Here is a 16,449-nt window from a genome sequence, read left to right as displayed (position 1 = left end):
TCACTGTAACTCTCTAATAAAGGTAAAATAATGCAAAAATTAAAAAACAGAAAAAAAGAAGCAGTCAGTAACTCCACATGTATTAAAGGTTGCACATGGCTAATCCATTCCCTCTCCAACCGCTGTAGGGGTCCAGCATTGGCGGGACCATGGGGAAAAACAAAAAACAAAACAAAACAAGGAAATTCTACGTGTCAAATTGGGATGAAAAAATTAGGGGGGAAAAAAATACATATTTCGCGCTATCACAAGGTCGAGTCTGATCTCTCTCAATCCATTGCTTCACACTCTCACATCTGTGGTGAGTTTTGTTGCCATGGCAACAGTGGCAGAATATAAAAATTACTATCTGCAGTGCGAGTAATATTTCCGCGACAAACCGCACTCAGTAACCTTATTGTCTTTGAATGAAATGGAAAGCTGGGGGGGGGGGGGATCCACCAAACTGTTGTGAAAGTAAGAGTGTATGTTGTAATTGTCGTAAATTCTGAGCAAACGTCCTGAGGGCGGATTGTGAAACTGCTCTTTCTATTCTGGGTCTGCCGCGGTTGATACCAACTTGGTGAAAAGCACACCACCACCACAACTATGGCGAAGGCTTTAGGAAAGATACAACATAATTTGGTCTTTCTAAGAAGTAGCTGTATATTGAATTAGATTCTTTTTGGCTGAAGCAAAGAAGTTTTAGAGAGGATGGGGGGGTGGGGGTGTGGGGGGGGGCAAGAGGGATCCTCAGGGGGGGGCTATTCTAGTTGTGGCGGTGGCTAGTACCAGACCCAGGGTTTAGCTAAAAACTCCACGTCCTGCCCACATCCGAGCGTGGTTGGTGTTAAAACTGTGTTATAATGAAGGTGACATTTTTTGAGGCTGCTGAGTTTAGCGAAATTGCCTTTGACTTGTTATAACCGTTTACAAATGGACAAAAACAATAAAAAAAAATACTAAAATAAAGTAACATTACATAGATAACCCTAAGTGGTGTCAGTGACACGTTCTAGCGGTAGAACCAAACAATACTCTGCCTCGAAAAGGATCAGTAAACCACAATGACAAGTAACCGTCAAACAGCTAGTTGATAGCTAGCATGTGTTTTAGTTGTGCGTAAAACACAAAGTTTACCCTGGTTACAGAAAACTGTTGACGGACTCCTAAATTCGGCTTATGGTTTCAACGCAGTCATATTTGACAACCTTTTGTAACCATAAACAAACAGTTTCACATATGACGTACTCCACATATATATATATATATAGGTAGATATAGGTAGATATAGATATAGATATATAGATATTCCGCTCCTCATTTGTTGAGCACGTTTGTCAACACCACTGATGGTTTCTGAAAAAAGCTATGTATATATATATATATATATATATATATATATAGCTCAAAGTTGTTAAAATGGCAGAACAAGCTTGTTTCATGCTCAATGCACTCATCAGCTGCCTACATGGTTACAGTAAACGTCCTTATTTACCTTAATTGTTTAACTCTTTTTTTCTACATCAAAGGTTTCATTGCAACATCCTGGGTATACATACATATACAAAACTTCATTAAATGAGACCCTCAATGTTAGGGAAAGTGCTCAACAAAAAAGGAGCAAAATAATCCAGCAATTCAAGTAATTTTTTAAATAGACAGCACAAGCCTGTTTCATGCTATGACAGCTGATGATTACACATAGCACGAAACAGGCTTGTACCGTCTAATTAAAAAAATTACTTGAATCACTGAATTATATATATATATATAGGGATGCACAATTATGGCTTTTGCTGATTATTGTAATCATAACTACCAACATTAATCTAATATATCCTGACAATCTTGTGTCATCACCTCAGATGTTTTCAACCACAATTGGCGTTCTGGCCAAAATATTAAGTTTCATTATCTTCCATATGTCAATACTGTGATTGTTCATTGTTCATTTACAAATACAAGATAAAATTGCATTATTACACACCAATCATGGTGCAGCTCTACATATACCCCTTGTACAAACAGCCAACATGCCACAAGATTTGAATCACGATCCCCATGAGCAATGAATTTGGGGATAGCGTAAGAGGGAGGTTTTTACTGAGAATGGATATGATATTAATCAAGTCTAAAGGTGTGAGGACTGTACTTTCATTTACACTCATTCTTATAGTGGGCCTCCAAACAACTTGGTAATGAAGTCTGAACGCACATACGTAAAAGCACTCTCCAACCACCTACATGCAGGATTACCTCACAGATAACAACAGTTAGGTAACAGACCATATGGACACAAAAAGTGCCAGTGCCTGCTCGTCACAATAAATACTAACAACTAAAAACTCATGTTCCCTGATGACAGCAAAATATAAGGAATATGTCAACAATAAAACGTAAACTAAAACAGCAAAAATTGCACATTTCGGTTGTAGTCAGTGCCATATGACAGCCACCTCCAATGCCCGTAAAATGTAATGTTTTGTAAGGGCTATTTCTTTAAGTAACTAAGAAAGGAAATCAAATGTGATTTCATTACATAACGCGCTAAGACCTACTATTTGCATTCAGACACCTGCAACAAAATAATTTACGACTTTCTTAACATTTTATCCAATGGATATAACCTTGAGCAGTCCATTAGGTAACAGAATGAACATATCAATCAATCCTTTTGGGGTTCAAAACCCTTTCCTAAGATGTACATACCATAATACAAACCAAAATGTTTTTGCTATATCCTGCAAATCCCAGGTTATATACACCTTGAATATTCACAAAAGGTATACTCTAACAAAACCAGTGATGAAAATAATAGAAACAATACCTATATGTATGCAGCACTTTTCACATGGTGCTGTAATGTACGGGAGGTTTTCTTTAGGAGCTATGTGTAATATTTCAGGTTGCCCGAAGCATAATACGACTGCTAAATACCAGAGGGTGTTGCTTAATGGTATTGATTTGAACAATTTGCCGACCAATTACATAGATTTCCTCATAAAAACACAGGAATGTGGCCGGCTGAGTGTTTTGAACCTTGCTCTCTGTCCTCAGCAAACTATGGACGAATGATATCTACATAAGCTTTGGAAAATGGCCGATATCACAGTACATACTGGGTACCTGCTAACTCTTCATTTGAATTTGCTTGTCTTGTCTGTTTTCTTTTATATTTGTTATTCACACTGCTGAACGACAGAGGTGAGCGCTCAGGTGGACATTACACATAGCCCCTTTAATGAGGGTTGTGGTGCTGGGCTGGAAGCTGGAGTTGGACGGTAACAAGACTTTAGGAGTTATTTGAACCTTAGTCCAGCGAACTGGGAGTGGAATGACAACAGGCTTGATCCAGATGTAATATCACACAGCCCTGGAAAGAGAGAAAGAGATGAACATTAGTACGGTCACATACATGGTGGTGCACCACTTAAAATCTAAAACAATTTGATTGGCACAAGTGACAGAAACATGTCTCAGTCATGGACTGGCTGAACAAACAGTCTCCTATGTCTGCTGGGATTTTGTTTCGATTTTGTATTATTTTTTGCTGTTGGTTTAGATAGATTCATTTTTCTATTGGTATTGGAGTTTTGAGGCAACTGTTTGTGATATAGTCACAAAAAAACCAAAGAAAGACACCATTCCCCTCCTCATCTCCATCCCCTAGCAAGTGAATATAGTATAAGGTACTGACAGTCATGTTTACAATAACATGGGTAATACGATACACCCAGTAGTATGGACATATATGGAATATGATATGATGAACATCTCTAGTGCTTTCTTCTACCCCCCCCTTTTCTCTCCAATTGTATACGGCCGATTACCCCACTCTTCCGAGCCGTCCTGGTCACTGCTCCACCCCCTCTGCCAAGCCGGGAAGGGCTGCAGATTACCACATGCTTCCTCCGATACATGTGGAGTCGCCAGCCACTTCTTTTTACCTGACAGTGAGGAGTTTCGCCAGAGGGATGTAGCGCGTTGGAGGATCACGCTGTTCCCCCCAGTTCCCCCTCCCCCCTGAACAGGCGCCCCAACCGACCAGAGGAGGTGTTAGTGCAGCGACCAGGACACATACCCACATCTGGCTTCCCACCCACAGACATGACCAATTCACCCTTCGCTAAGCCACGCCCCCGAAACGCAGACTGGCCAGTCACGGCGCAGCATAGGCCAGGCTCCGACAGAGGTCCAACACTTTCATGGCAGCGCTCCGTTGACTCCGATGCAAAAGTTTCAGATTTTCTTCATTTTGTGTACCTTTAGCTAGTTATGGTTAAACGTTGTGCCTGGGGAACTTGTAACAGTGACACTTGTTACCAGGAGAGGTTGGAAGGAGATGTATGTTTTTTATCCCCTTTCCAAAACCAAAATCAAACCCTGACAAGTGTAAGCTGTGGATAAAGCTATGTGTACGACCTCAAATCCAGTTGAACCCCTCAAAGATCAACAAGCACAGCTTTGTCTGCTCCAAGGTAAGTAATTACTTTTATTAACCGTAAAATAATGTTATAGCTTGACGGACTTAGCAAAAGTAACTACGGGGGGCGGACCTTAGCAAAGGGTGAATTGTGTATGTTGGGACGTCCGACCAAGCCGGGGGTAACACAGGTATTCGAACCGGCGATCCCCCTGTTGGTAGGCAATGGAAAAGACTGCTACGCTACCCGGACGCTTACTGTCTTCTATCTTGAGCACTTGGATATTACTGTTGGTAATGATGAAATGTATTGTAATATACATGTCTGGTGTTTTTATTTTATAACCAGAGTACTAATGATTTTTTTAGGTTTTCTTTTTGGCATCATCTTAGGGAGTCACAAAATGTTATTTTGTTGTGCAAGCACAATCACAATAAAGGCACTGCATTAATGAATGAAGACCGATATATTTGTGGCTTACACAATTAGTGGATGAAACATTCATGTTTTATACTGAAGCTCATACATATCAACACAGTTCAATGGGGCAATTGTTCAAACCTTTAAAAACCAAGTAATACCTCAAGAGATGTGAGACAGGTGTACTTCCTTCCTATGTTTGTTATTCAGCTGGGTGCTCTGCTGTAGTCTAAAAACAGAACAGTGAAACGTGGCCCCCCATCCTCATTATGTTCCGCTGGGTTGGAACAAATTATAGCCCCTGGGGGGGGGGGGGGCTTGCTTAAACACTTAACCCAAAGGGGAAAGTTTTGGATTAACAAATGATGCAGCCACAAGCACTAAATGATGAGTTCTGATTCAAGTCCTTGTACACATTAGGGCTTAACCTAAGGACCAACAGTGGGATGTACAACTTGGGGGGCGGGGGGGGGGCTATTAGCCTAGTTGTTTTTTTTCTTAATTGTCTCTCTCCAAGAGGGTTTATGTGGTATCTGAATCTATGTTTTGGGAAATATTCTGTGTTGTACCATGGAGGTGTCTTGTTTGCACATCAGTGTTAAGTTGATTGTATCAGAAATAGTAGTTTACCTTAAGTAAGTACCTGCCCTACTCACATGGAGATGATTTCTGCAATTATATAAAGGAAGTTGGTACCATTGGTACCATTTGTTATGGTGCCCTGATGAAGGTATAAACCTGAATGAATAAATCATGGTAAACTACGGCCCCGTCTTAATTCCTATTCATTATACGTTTGGAGTGCTGCTATCATTACTGTAATACTATGATATACGTAGTAGCTCCTTTCGAAAATGAGAAGCTCGAAGTAAAATCACATATATCTTCATTCATTTCATCCGTTCCATTTATTATCTACATCTGCTTAATCCAAGTCAAGGTTGCAGGCGGCTAACTCCTATTACAGCAAGTCCAGTGAGACCAGTATGGGTGCAACTAATGGTTATTTTCAGAATCAACTAATCTATCGATTTTTTGATTAATTTAGTTCGTTCAAAGTCAAAAATAATGATTAATGTCCATCTTAAATTTAAGTTAAGGAATCATTTTGAATTTTCCAGAGTGGGGCGGCATGGCTCAGGAGGTAGAGCGGGTTGTCCAGTAATCGGAAGGTTCCTGGTTCAATCCCCGGCTCCTTCCGAGAGTATGTCGAAGTGTCCTTCAGCAAGACACTGAACCCCCAACTGCTCCCGACGAGCAGCTTTGCACCTTAAAATGGCAGGCTCTGCCATCAGTGTATGAATGTGAGACATACACTGTAAAGCGCTTTGAGTGGTCGGTAGACTAGAAAAGCACTGTATAAAGGCAGTCTATTAATTTATCTAAGTTTCCAGAGTCCAAAATGACGTCTGGAAAGTTAAAATCTTAGCATTCATGAAACTGCAACCAACAATGTTTTGGTATTTTTACTTGATATATGACTCAAATGATTAATCTACTACCAAAATTGCAACTGGTTAATTTTCTGTCAGTCAACTTATCAATTAATTGACTAATCATCTGAGCACTGGATACCAGTTGTCGTTAGCACCCCTTGATAAAACACCAGTATGATGAAATCCTCAATCTCACTAAACTTTTTTTTTGAGATACTTTATTGATCCTCAAAGGGAAATTCTTCTCTGCATTTACCTAACCTGTCCTTGCTGTGTGGCTAGGAGCAGTGGGCAGCACCTGGGGACCAACTCCAGTTCGTTTTGCCATGTCTTGGTCAGGGGCACAGACAGGAGTATTAACCCTAACATGCATGTCTTTTTGATGGTAGGGGAAACTGGAGCACCCAGAGCAAACCCACCGCAGACACGGGGAGAACATGTCAACTCCACACAGAGGACAACCTGGGATGACCCCCAAGATTGGGCAACCCTGAGGTTCGAACCCAGGACCTTCTTGCTGTGAGGTGACAGCACTAACCACTGGGCCACAGTGCCACCCAAGTTGTTGTTGTAGATCATCGGAAATCAGTTATCTATCAATTGTCACAGTCTAATTGAGGCACTAAGGTATTTTTGTTGTTGTGTTTGAAAGGACAACTTCAAGCCTCATGTTGGTTTGCGCAGTAAGACTGTAAAGCTCTGTCTAAGCTGTAGTCCAAAATCTCAAAAATAAGGCTGATGAGCAAAATGATATCATAACTGATATGCATGACGGGAAGAACTAGGAAAATAAGTCACAGGCCGTAAAAAACAAAACAAAACAGAATTTTCAGAATTTTCTAAACTTACTGTGTTTATTCCCAGAAGTACTGAAGGTACCATATGGTTTCATTCTTCAGCTGAGGACCAAACAGTGGGTTGGCCTGAGCCAGTATTGCTATCAACCAACTTGAAGAGGGGGGGGGGGGCAAGAGAGAGAGCGAGCGATGAAGAGTAGAGACAGACACAGACATGTAGAGAGACAGAGAGCCACAACAAGAAAGACAAATAAAGACAGGGGGACAAACAGTGCGATAGAGAGAGTGATGAAGATGGTAAAAAGGTAGAGTGGTGGGAAAAACAATATGGAGATGAGCAGGAGGGAGAAAAGGGAAGAAGAGAGTCAGAGAGAAAGTTTATTTATGACTAAAACTTGTAATTCTTGTTGGACTGAATTGAACATGTCCTGCTGCAAGTATTTTTTAATGATTAAGGATGCAACCCTCATATGGCTGCACAGTGCTGACCAAATACCACATTTATCTATTGATGCTGCTGCTGGGTAAAACTACTCTTGAACCAGAGATGTGATGTTTGATTAAGAGGTGTGTAAACTATGGCCTCAACGGAGCACTCATCATAAAACAATTAATCCACCATGATTAATTAAAACAACATCATGTTCGGTACAGTTTGAATCCATGTTCTTTTCCTTAAAACAGTGTATCCTTATTCAATCTGATAGTAGCGCTGCAACTAATGATAATTTTCATAATCATAATCAAATTTATAATTTTTTTTCCCATGGTGCCGTGCAACTTCCATTGTGGGCTTTGCATCGCAAATTGTGGTCATGGACGACCTGAGAGGGACACTTAGTAGGGACGTTTAGTCCTGCTAAACGTCTCAACGCGTAACGTTTGGCACATATAAATAGGGCAGCAGCGCCCCCTTGAGGCCAGTCGCTCCTCGACCTGCAGAGGAGACGGCTCTCAACTGACTCGTGCAGCCACAGACCCGTGCGCCGTGGGTCTGGACGGTTTCGTGCTTGTTTTTGGATTAATCAGTGACACAGCAAATAATTTAGTCTGTTAAAAGTAAAAAACACTGATGAATTTCCCAACTTAGGTTTCCAGAGTCCAAAGTGACGTCTTGAAGCTGTTTACTTAGACTGGCCAACAGCCAAAACAACCCCTCGAGTTTCCGTTTAACACTGATATGAATCAGAGGAAGACAAGCAAATCTCAGCATTTATGAAACTACAACAAACTATTTTTTTTTGGTATTTCTACTTGATGATCGACTCAAACAATGAATCAGCTACCAAAATTGTAATCGATTGATTTTCTGTTGATCAAATAATCGATGAAATGACTAACCCTCTCAGCACTATTTAATAGCGCTCATTAATATGTACACTATGCAGGTTTTCTTTTTTTTTTCTTTTTGGAAAATGGTCAGAAGCCTCAGTTAGGTTGGGTTCACTCCGGGAGAAACAGACTTGAGTGTTCACACTCACAATAAGTAGCAGCAAATGGCTGTCAGGATCAGACTAGTTATGATGACCCTGTAGAGAGAAGAAGAGAAATACCCGTCATCACAACGTGTCGCAAACATACTCTGTCTCTCTCTCTCGCTCTGTCACACACGCGCGCGCGCGCGCACACAGCCTACATACATGCATACTGTCAATTACAAAGAATGAGTGGCAGCGTCTATGTGAGCGTGTGCATTACAAATTTTAACGTACACACTCACATCGATACTCACATATACACAAATCAGTGCTGAGCACACACAGATGACACGGAAAATACAGTATGTGTATAATACGTGCATAATCATCACGATCAAGATATTAGAAAATGGATATTGGATAATGGATATATACAGACATATATATATATATATATATACACACACATACACACATATAATATACATACACACACACACACACACACACACACACATATATATATACTGCTCAAAAAAATAAAGGGAACACCTAAAAACACAATATAGACCTCGATGAATGAAATATTTCAGCTGAAAATCTTTATTTATTAGACAGAGGAATGTGTTTAGAGCAAAATAACCTAAGAATGATCAATGGAAATCAAAATCATTAGCCCATTAAGGTCTGGATTCAGAATCATACTCAAAATCAAAGTGGAAAATGAGAACATAGGCTGATCCAACTTCTGTGGAAATTCTTCAAGACGATTCAAAATGAGGCGCAGTAGTGTGTGTGGCCTCCACGTGCCTGTATGCACTCCCTACAACGTCTGGGCATGCTCCTGATGAGACGATGGATGGTCCCCATGAGGGATCTCCTCCCAGACCTGGATCAGGGCATCGGTCAACTCCTGGACAGTCTGTGGTGCGACATCGCGTTGGCGGATGGTACGAGACATGATGTCCCAGAGGTGATCGATTGGATTCAGGTCTGGGGAACGTGCAGGCCAGTCCATAGCATCAATGCCCTCGACATACAGGAACTGCTGACACACTCTGGCCACATGAGGACGAGCATTGTCATGCATGAGCAGGAACCCAGGGCCCACTGCACCAGCATATGGTCTGACAATGGGTCTGAGGATCTCATCTCGGTACCTAATGGCAGTCATGGTACCTCTGGCTAGCACGTAGAGGTCTGTGCGGCCCTCCAAGGATATGCCTCCCCACACCATCACTGACCCACCGCCAAACCTCTCATGCTGGAGGATGTTGCAGGCAGCAGAACGTTCTCCACCGTGTCTCCAGACTCTCTCACGTCTGTCACATGTGTTCAGTGTGAATCTGCTCTCATCTGTGAAGAGCACAGGGCGCCAATGGCGAATATGCCAACCAAGATGTTCTCTGGCAAAGGTCAATCGGGCTGCACGGTGTTGGGCTGTGAGCACAGGCCCCAATTGTGGACGTCGGGCCCTCATACCATCCTCATGCATTCTGTTTCTCACTGTTTGAGCAGAAACCTGCACATTAGTGGCCTGTTGAAGGTCATTTTGTAGGGCTCCGGCAGTGCTCCTCCTGTTCCTCCTTGCACAAAGGACCAGATAGCGGTGCTGCCGCGGGGTTGTTGTCCTCCTGCGGCCCCCTCCACGTCTCCTGGTGTACTGGCCTGTCTCCTGGTACCTCCTCCATGCTCTGGACACTGTGCTGGGAGACACATCAAATCTTCTTGCCACAGCACGCATTGATGTGCCATCCTGGATGAGCTGCACTACCTGAGCAACTTCTGTAGGTTGCAGATACCGCCTCATGCCACCTCTAGTGGTGAGGGCACTAGCAAAATGAAAAACTAACCAAAGATCGGCAAGAAAAGATGAGGACAGGTAAATGGTCTGTGGCCACCACCTGCAAATCCATTCCTTTTATAGGGGTTGTCTTGCAAATTGTCTAATTTCCACCAGGTGGAAATTAGACAATTTACCAACAGGTGAAATTGAGTCACAAATCAGTGTTGCTTCCTAACTGGACAGGTTGATATCTCGAAAGTGTGATTGACTTGGAGCTACATTGCATTGCTTATGTGTTCCCTTTATTTTTTTGAGCAGTGTATATACACTCACCGGCCACTTTATTAGGCACAGCTGTCCAACTGCTCGTTAACGCAAATTTCTAATCAGCCAATCACATGGCAGCAACTCAATGCATTTAGGCATGTAGACATGGTCAAGACGATCTGCTGCAGTTCAAACCGAGCATCAGAATGGGAAGAAAGGTGATTTAAGTGACTTTGAACGTGGCATGGTTGTTGGTGCCAGACGGGCTGGTCTGAGTATTTCAGAAACTGCTGAGCTACTGGGATTGTCACGCACAACCATCTCTAGGGTTTACAGAGAATGGTCCGAAAAAGAGAAAATATCCAGTGAGCGGCAGTTCTGTGGGCGAAAATGCCTTGTTGATGCCAGAGGTCAGAGGAGAATGGCCCGACTGGTTCGAGCTGATAGAAAGGCAACAGTAACTCAAATAACCACTCATTACAACCGAGGTGTGCAGAAGAGCATCTCTGAACGCACAACACGTCGAACCTTTAGGCAGATGGGCTACAGCAGCAGAAGACCACACCGGGTGCCACTCCTGTCAGCTAAGAACAGGAAGCTGAGGCTACAATTCGCCCAGGCTCACCAAAATTGGACAATAGAAGATTGGAAAAACGTTGCCTGGTCTGATGAGTCTCGATTTCTGCTGCGACATTCGGATGGTAGGGTCAGAATTTGCCGTCAACAACATGAAAGCATGGATCCATCCTGCCTTGTATCAACGGTTCAGGCTGGTGGTGGTGGTGTAATGGTGTGGGGGATATTTTCTTGGCACACTTTGGGCCCCTTAGTACCAATTGAGCATCGTGTCAACGCCACAGCCTACCTGAGTATTGTTGCTGACCATGTCCATCCCTTTATGACCACAGTGTTCCCATCTTCTGATGGCTACTTCCAGCAGGATAACGCGCCATGTCATAAAGCTCGAATCATCTCAGACTGGTTTCTTGAACATGACAATGAGTTCACTGTACTCAAATGGCCTCCACAGTCACCAGATCTCAATCCAATAGAGCACCTTTGGGATGTGGTGGACCGGGAGATTCGCATCATGGATGTGCAGCCGACAAATCTGCAGCAACTGCGTGATGCTATCATGTCAATATGGACCAAACTCTCTGAGGAATGTTTCCAGTACCTTGTTGAATCTATGCCACTAAGGATTAAGGCAGTTCTGAAGGCAAAAGGGGGTCCAACCCGGTACTAGCAAGGTGTACCTAATAAAGTGGCCAGTGAGTGTATGTCTCCATTATCCAAGCCGTTTATCCCAGTTGGGGTCGCGGGATGCGGGATGCTATCCCGGCAGGCGGGGAGGCACCCTGGACTGTAAATTATAGCACCAAGAGTGAAGCACACATTATGGACTATAACGTTGCCACTATATTCTCAATGTTTGATGTTTATTTGGTGCTTGGATGCTTGAATGTTTTATCTATTATTATGTGACATGTTTTCCTTATGTTTCGGTGTGCATTATGTATTCTGTTGAGCTGTGCAGTTATAATTCATCTGTGGCTGCCTGCCCACCAAAACTTCTTTAACCCTTGATATTTGCCTACGTAGTATATGAAATAGACTACACTTAGGAATCCAACCTGACAATGCTCATCACATTGAACTATTTGATAATGTAAGCATAACTCCATACTAAAACTAGCTTTCTAATAACCCGCCCTCACATATTTCAGACTTCATTCTGAGAGAAAATGTAAGTCACAGCTTCTCATTATCATTAATATAGATAACAAAATTGTGCATCACGATATGACAATATCTGAATTTCGTCTCGTTACAACAGAATTGAAAGACCACAACAAAAAAACCCCAATATTGAATTATTGCCCAGCCCTAAAATGAACAATTCCATTTCACTTGTATTTAAATAATTAATTGTACACGAACGACGAGGCAAGTCCCACAACAACCACTGCAGCCTCAGAATGACGCTTCGCTCGTGTTTTACCTACACCACACACACACACACACACACACACACACCTGTGTACTGGCCTACCATCTCACTGGGAAGTACACTAACACTGGAATCGCTCTCAGTGATCCATCTTTCTATTCGCCCCCTACGCTCCATATAAATAAATCCATCAATCAAATAACGTAACAATAATAATACGTATTATTTACAGAGCGCTTTTCAGTGTACACACAGACGCTTTACATATGCTGAAATAAACATAAATGCAACACACCAAAAGTATATAGAACAGATCAATAATAATAACCATTACATTTATACAGCATCACACATTAAAACTATTCTGAAGAGGTGAGTTTTGATTAATGATTTGAACGTGGACAGATCGGTGCAGTCTGTGATGTGTTGGGGGGGGGGGTGCAGAGGGAGGGGGCAGGTATGGAGAAGGCTCTGTGCCCCAGGTCCGGCGCTTGGTGCTGTGCGGTGTTGGCAGGAGGTTGGCATGGAGGAAGGAGTATGGTAGTGGAGCAGGTCGATGAGGTAGGAGAGGGCCTGGTTATGGAGGGCTTTGTGAAGGGAGGAGGAGGACTTAGAACTGGATCCGTTGCGGGACAGGGAGACTGTGGAGGTTTCGCACATTAAAACGCCATGCGATGCGCTTTCGGTTAGATGGAAGTGTCCCGTTAAAAGAGGGTGAATATGAAAGGAGAAACGAAGCAAGCGAGATAGTGTGTTAGGAGACACGGGATATAGGATGCTTTATCTGCCGTGGCTGGCTGGGGGCGATGCAAGGTGGCGCACCGGGCCTGCTCATTACAATATGCAGTAATAAGCGCACGTCTAAAAGTATGATGCAGTTTAGACGCCACGAAAATTGAATTTAATGAAACCGTTAACCATTGATATGGCCAACAGTGATGATAAGCAAGAGCATAGTAAACTGCTGCGATCAGCATCACTGATAGCTATTTAAAAGAAAAAGAAGAACGGTACCCACCCTCGGTTTGGTCCTTTAGGCACTAAAAACGGAGCGACAACTCCCACCAGCCCCCATAGCGTGGTGAAGCAAATCATCGGCAGGGCGAGCGAGTGTGACACCATTGTTTTCGGTGGAAAGATATTTAATGTCTACAGGTAAATTGAATTTAACACTGTCAACACTAGAAATAAGCGCATCAATGGCTTCCGAGCCAGACCGTGCCTCCCTCGCAGCTCCCGCCCATAGAAGCAGATGCCAAATTTTAATTGGCTAGAGGCACTGCAATGCGTCTTAGTGGTTGGACTATATAGCTGTCGATCAGGACTGCCGGACCAAGAATTGGACAAGATCGGTCTCAATCACAGCAATAGCCCAATAAAGTTGAAGGGAGGGCCATTTGAAAAATACTGCGCAACTAGTGACATTACCACAGCAATTTATAAGACGGAATAGTGACTAGTGTTTAAGAATAATTCTAGTGTCTAATTTTTGGTGACGATATATATGAAATTAAACGATATTCACACATAGTTGTCTTCCACCTAGGGGTATAGTTTAATCAAGCATAAACTGCATAAACTCCTTAATGTGCAGAAGAAAAAGGAGCTGATTGTGGACTTTAGGAGGTCTAGAAGCTGCAGCCACTCCCCCATACACATCAATGGGGTGGAAGTGGAGCGTGTTTCCAGCTTTAAATTCCTTGGAGTCCACATCAGCGAGGACCTTTTGTGGACATTAAACACCCAGGCCCTTGTGAAAAAGGCCCAACAACGCCTGCATTTCCTGAGGAGGCAGAGGAGCGCCCGTCTACCCCCCAAAATTCTCACCAACTTCTATCACTGCACCATTGAGAGCATCCTGACCATCTGCATCTCAGTGTGGTACGGCAACTGCACCTCAGTAGACCAGAAAGCTCTGCAGCGGATCGTCAAGGCGGCCCAGCATATCACCGGTACCCAGTTCCCAGCCATAAAAGACATTTATCACAAACGCTGCCTTCGAAGGGGTCTCAGCATCAGCAGAGATCCCACCCACCCCAACCATGGACTGTTCTCCCCCCTGCGCTCTGGGAGGCGCTACAGGAGCCTCAGAGCCCGCACTACCAGGCTCAAAAACAGCTTCTTTCCACAAGCTGTTGCCCACCTGAACCTGGCTACCCACTGAATGTCTGTAGATATTTTTAAATATTTTGTACTCCAGCTCTTTTTTTAACTTATTTTTAGCTTTTGGTCTTCATGTTTGTATATCTTATACTGTGTTTGCTGTATTTGTCTGTGTCTGTCTTGCACTGTTTGGTGAAGCCACAGCCCTCATTTCATTTTTAACATGTGCCTGCACATTGTTTTTAATGACAATAAAATTGAATTGAATTGAATTGAACTGCAGTGGGTATGAAGCAGTGGCGGCTCCTGACAAATTTCTCGGGGGGGGGGGCAATTGTTGCGACGATGACTAAGGTGACCCGTTCAGTGGGTAAATTAATAGGTATCTAGACAATTGTCACAATTTGTTTTGTTTTGTTTTTTTCCGGGTCAACTCACATAGCAATACCACCTGTAACCACTAGATGGCAACACACAACACAAAGATTTTCCCTTTAGCTAGATAAGCTACATATTATATGCTAGGCCTGTTTGTGGAAAGTTACATCCAGGAGTAATCATAAATAAAAAATCTTGGCTCTACAGTGAATATGATCAATCCACTATGGTCATCAACAGATAAATTGTCATCAGTCAGTTTACCTTCAAATACCTTCAAACATGGAGAGAGATATCTGCTTTACCATTAATATAGAGGGGGCCTACATTTAAGTCAAAAACATTAGAAGTATTTATTTACAGTTCTTGAAAGTATTGTTGTTTTTTCATTACAAATTGCTTACAAAAGCACTGGCACAATAACCAAGTTATCAGATAGAAAATATTTAGTATCTAGTGCTAGTAAATTGCATGGAGTGAACATTCATATAACTGTCACCTATGAAAAGTGACAATGGTATGGTATGATTGTAAACACGATAACAAACAACTTAAATAAACTGCAAGTACACAATAGTTTATAAAAATGCAATAATAAAGGGGTAGTATATTCAAATTCCTCAACATTGCACAAACAATAATCTGTATTTAACACAAACAAACAGTAAATACAAAGTCTGGCAATTTGAACAGATTGCCTGAACATTTTAAAGATTTTGTGCAGCTTAATTATCTTGAAGTGCAAATGAAAGTGCACATATTCAACAATGAACTATAAATAGTAATAGAATGGAAATAGCAATAGGATAGAACACAAAATAGAATAGTGAGGTGGAATATAAAATAGAAAGGTGAAGTGGAGCTTCACATCTTACAATTTCTGTTATTTATCAAGGATACCACCAGAGGGCTATTTACTGTAACAAAAGCAGAATAAAGAAATCCCAAAAGAGAGAAAAAGTGAGGCTTGACCTAGTGTTGTCAGTGCATCTTGGCTTTACACATTTCACAAAGACCAAACCAGAATGATGAGGTGCTACTAGGTCAAACCAGGTATAAGCAATTCTGATAGTTACACATTCACGGCTTTTTTCAAAAGCCCTCATGGTTGAAATGGAAAAGACATGCACCACAGCCTAATTCACATCAACAGCTTTTGATGAAGACTATTGAGGAAAGTGAAGCATATAATTTGTAAAAAGGGAAACACAGCAATTTGTATAGATTTGTAAAAATGAACACCCATCCTCTGGCCACTTGTATAGATTTGTAAAAAATGAACATGAACAAACATGAACAAAGGTGAACATATTGCCTGAAAAACAGCAATTGCATGAAAAAAATAACTATTAAGAATCAACATCAACACTTAACCGATTGTGTGTGTGTGTGTGTGTGTGTGTGTGTGTGAGTGAGTGAGCAAGAGAGAGAGAGAGAGAGAGAGAGAGAGAGAGAGAGAGAGAGAGAGAGAGAGAGAGAGAGAGAGA

General features: G+C 42.2%; 1 protein-coding gene across 1 annotated transcript; it reads right to left on the bottom strand.

Moving 5' to 3' along the window:
• Positions 1-2,991: 2,991 nt before the first annotated feature.
• On the bottom strand, positions 2,992-13,646 carry atpv0e2 (ATPase H+ transporting V0 subunit e2). The gene is made up of 4 exons (XM_056280872.1): positions 13,500-13,646; positions 8,541-8,588; positions 7,112-7,210; positions 2,992-3,355 (listed from the first exon to the last, which is right to left on the bottom strand). Exons 1-3 carry the CDS (start codon positions 13,601-13,603, stop codon positions 7,117-7,119), a joined length of 246 nt encoding a protein of 81 aa, XP_056136847.1. The 5' UTR covers positions 13,604-13,646; the 3' UTR covers positions 2,992-3,355; positions 7,112-7,116.
• Positions 13,647-16,449: the final 2,803 nt, after the last annotated feature.

This window comes from Lampris incognitus, chromosome 5 (assembly GCF_029633865.1).
Source record: "Lampris incognitus isolate fLamInc1 chromosome 5, fLamInc1.hap2, whole genome shotgun sequence".
Lineage (NCBI taxonomy): Eukaryota > Metazoa > Chordata > Actinopteri > Lampriformes > Lampridae > Lampris > Lampris incognitus.
Note: the sequence above shows the minus strand (reverse complement) of the source record. Positions and strands in the feature narration are given on the sequence as shown.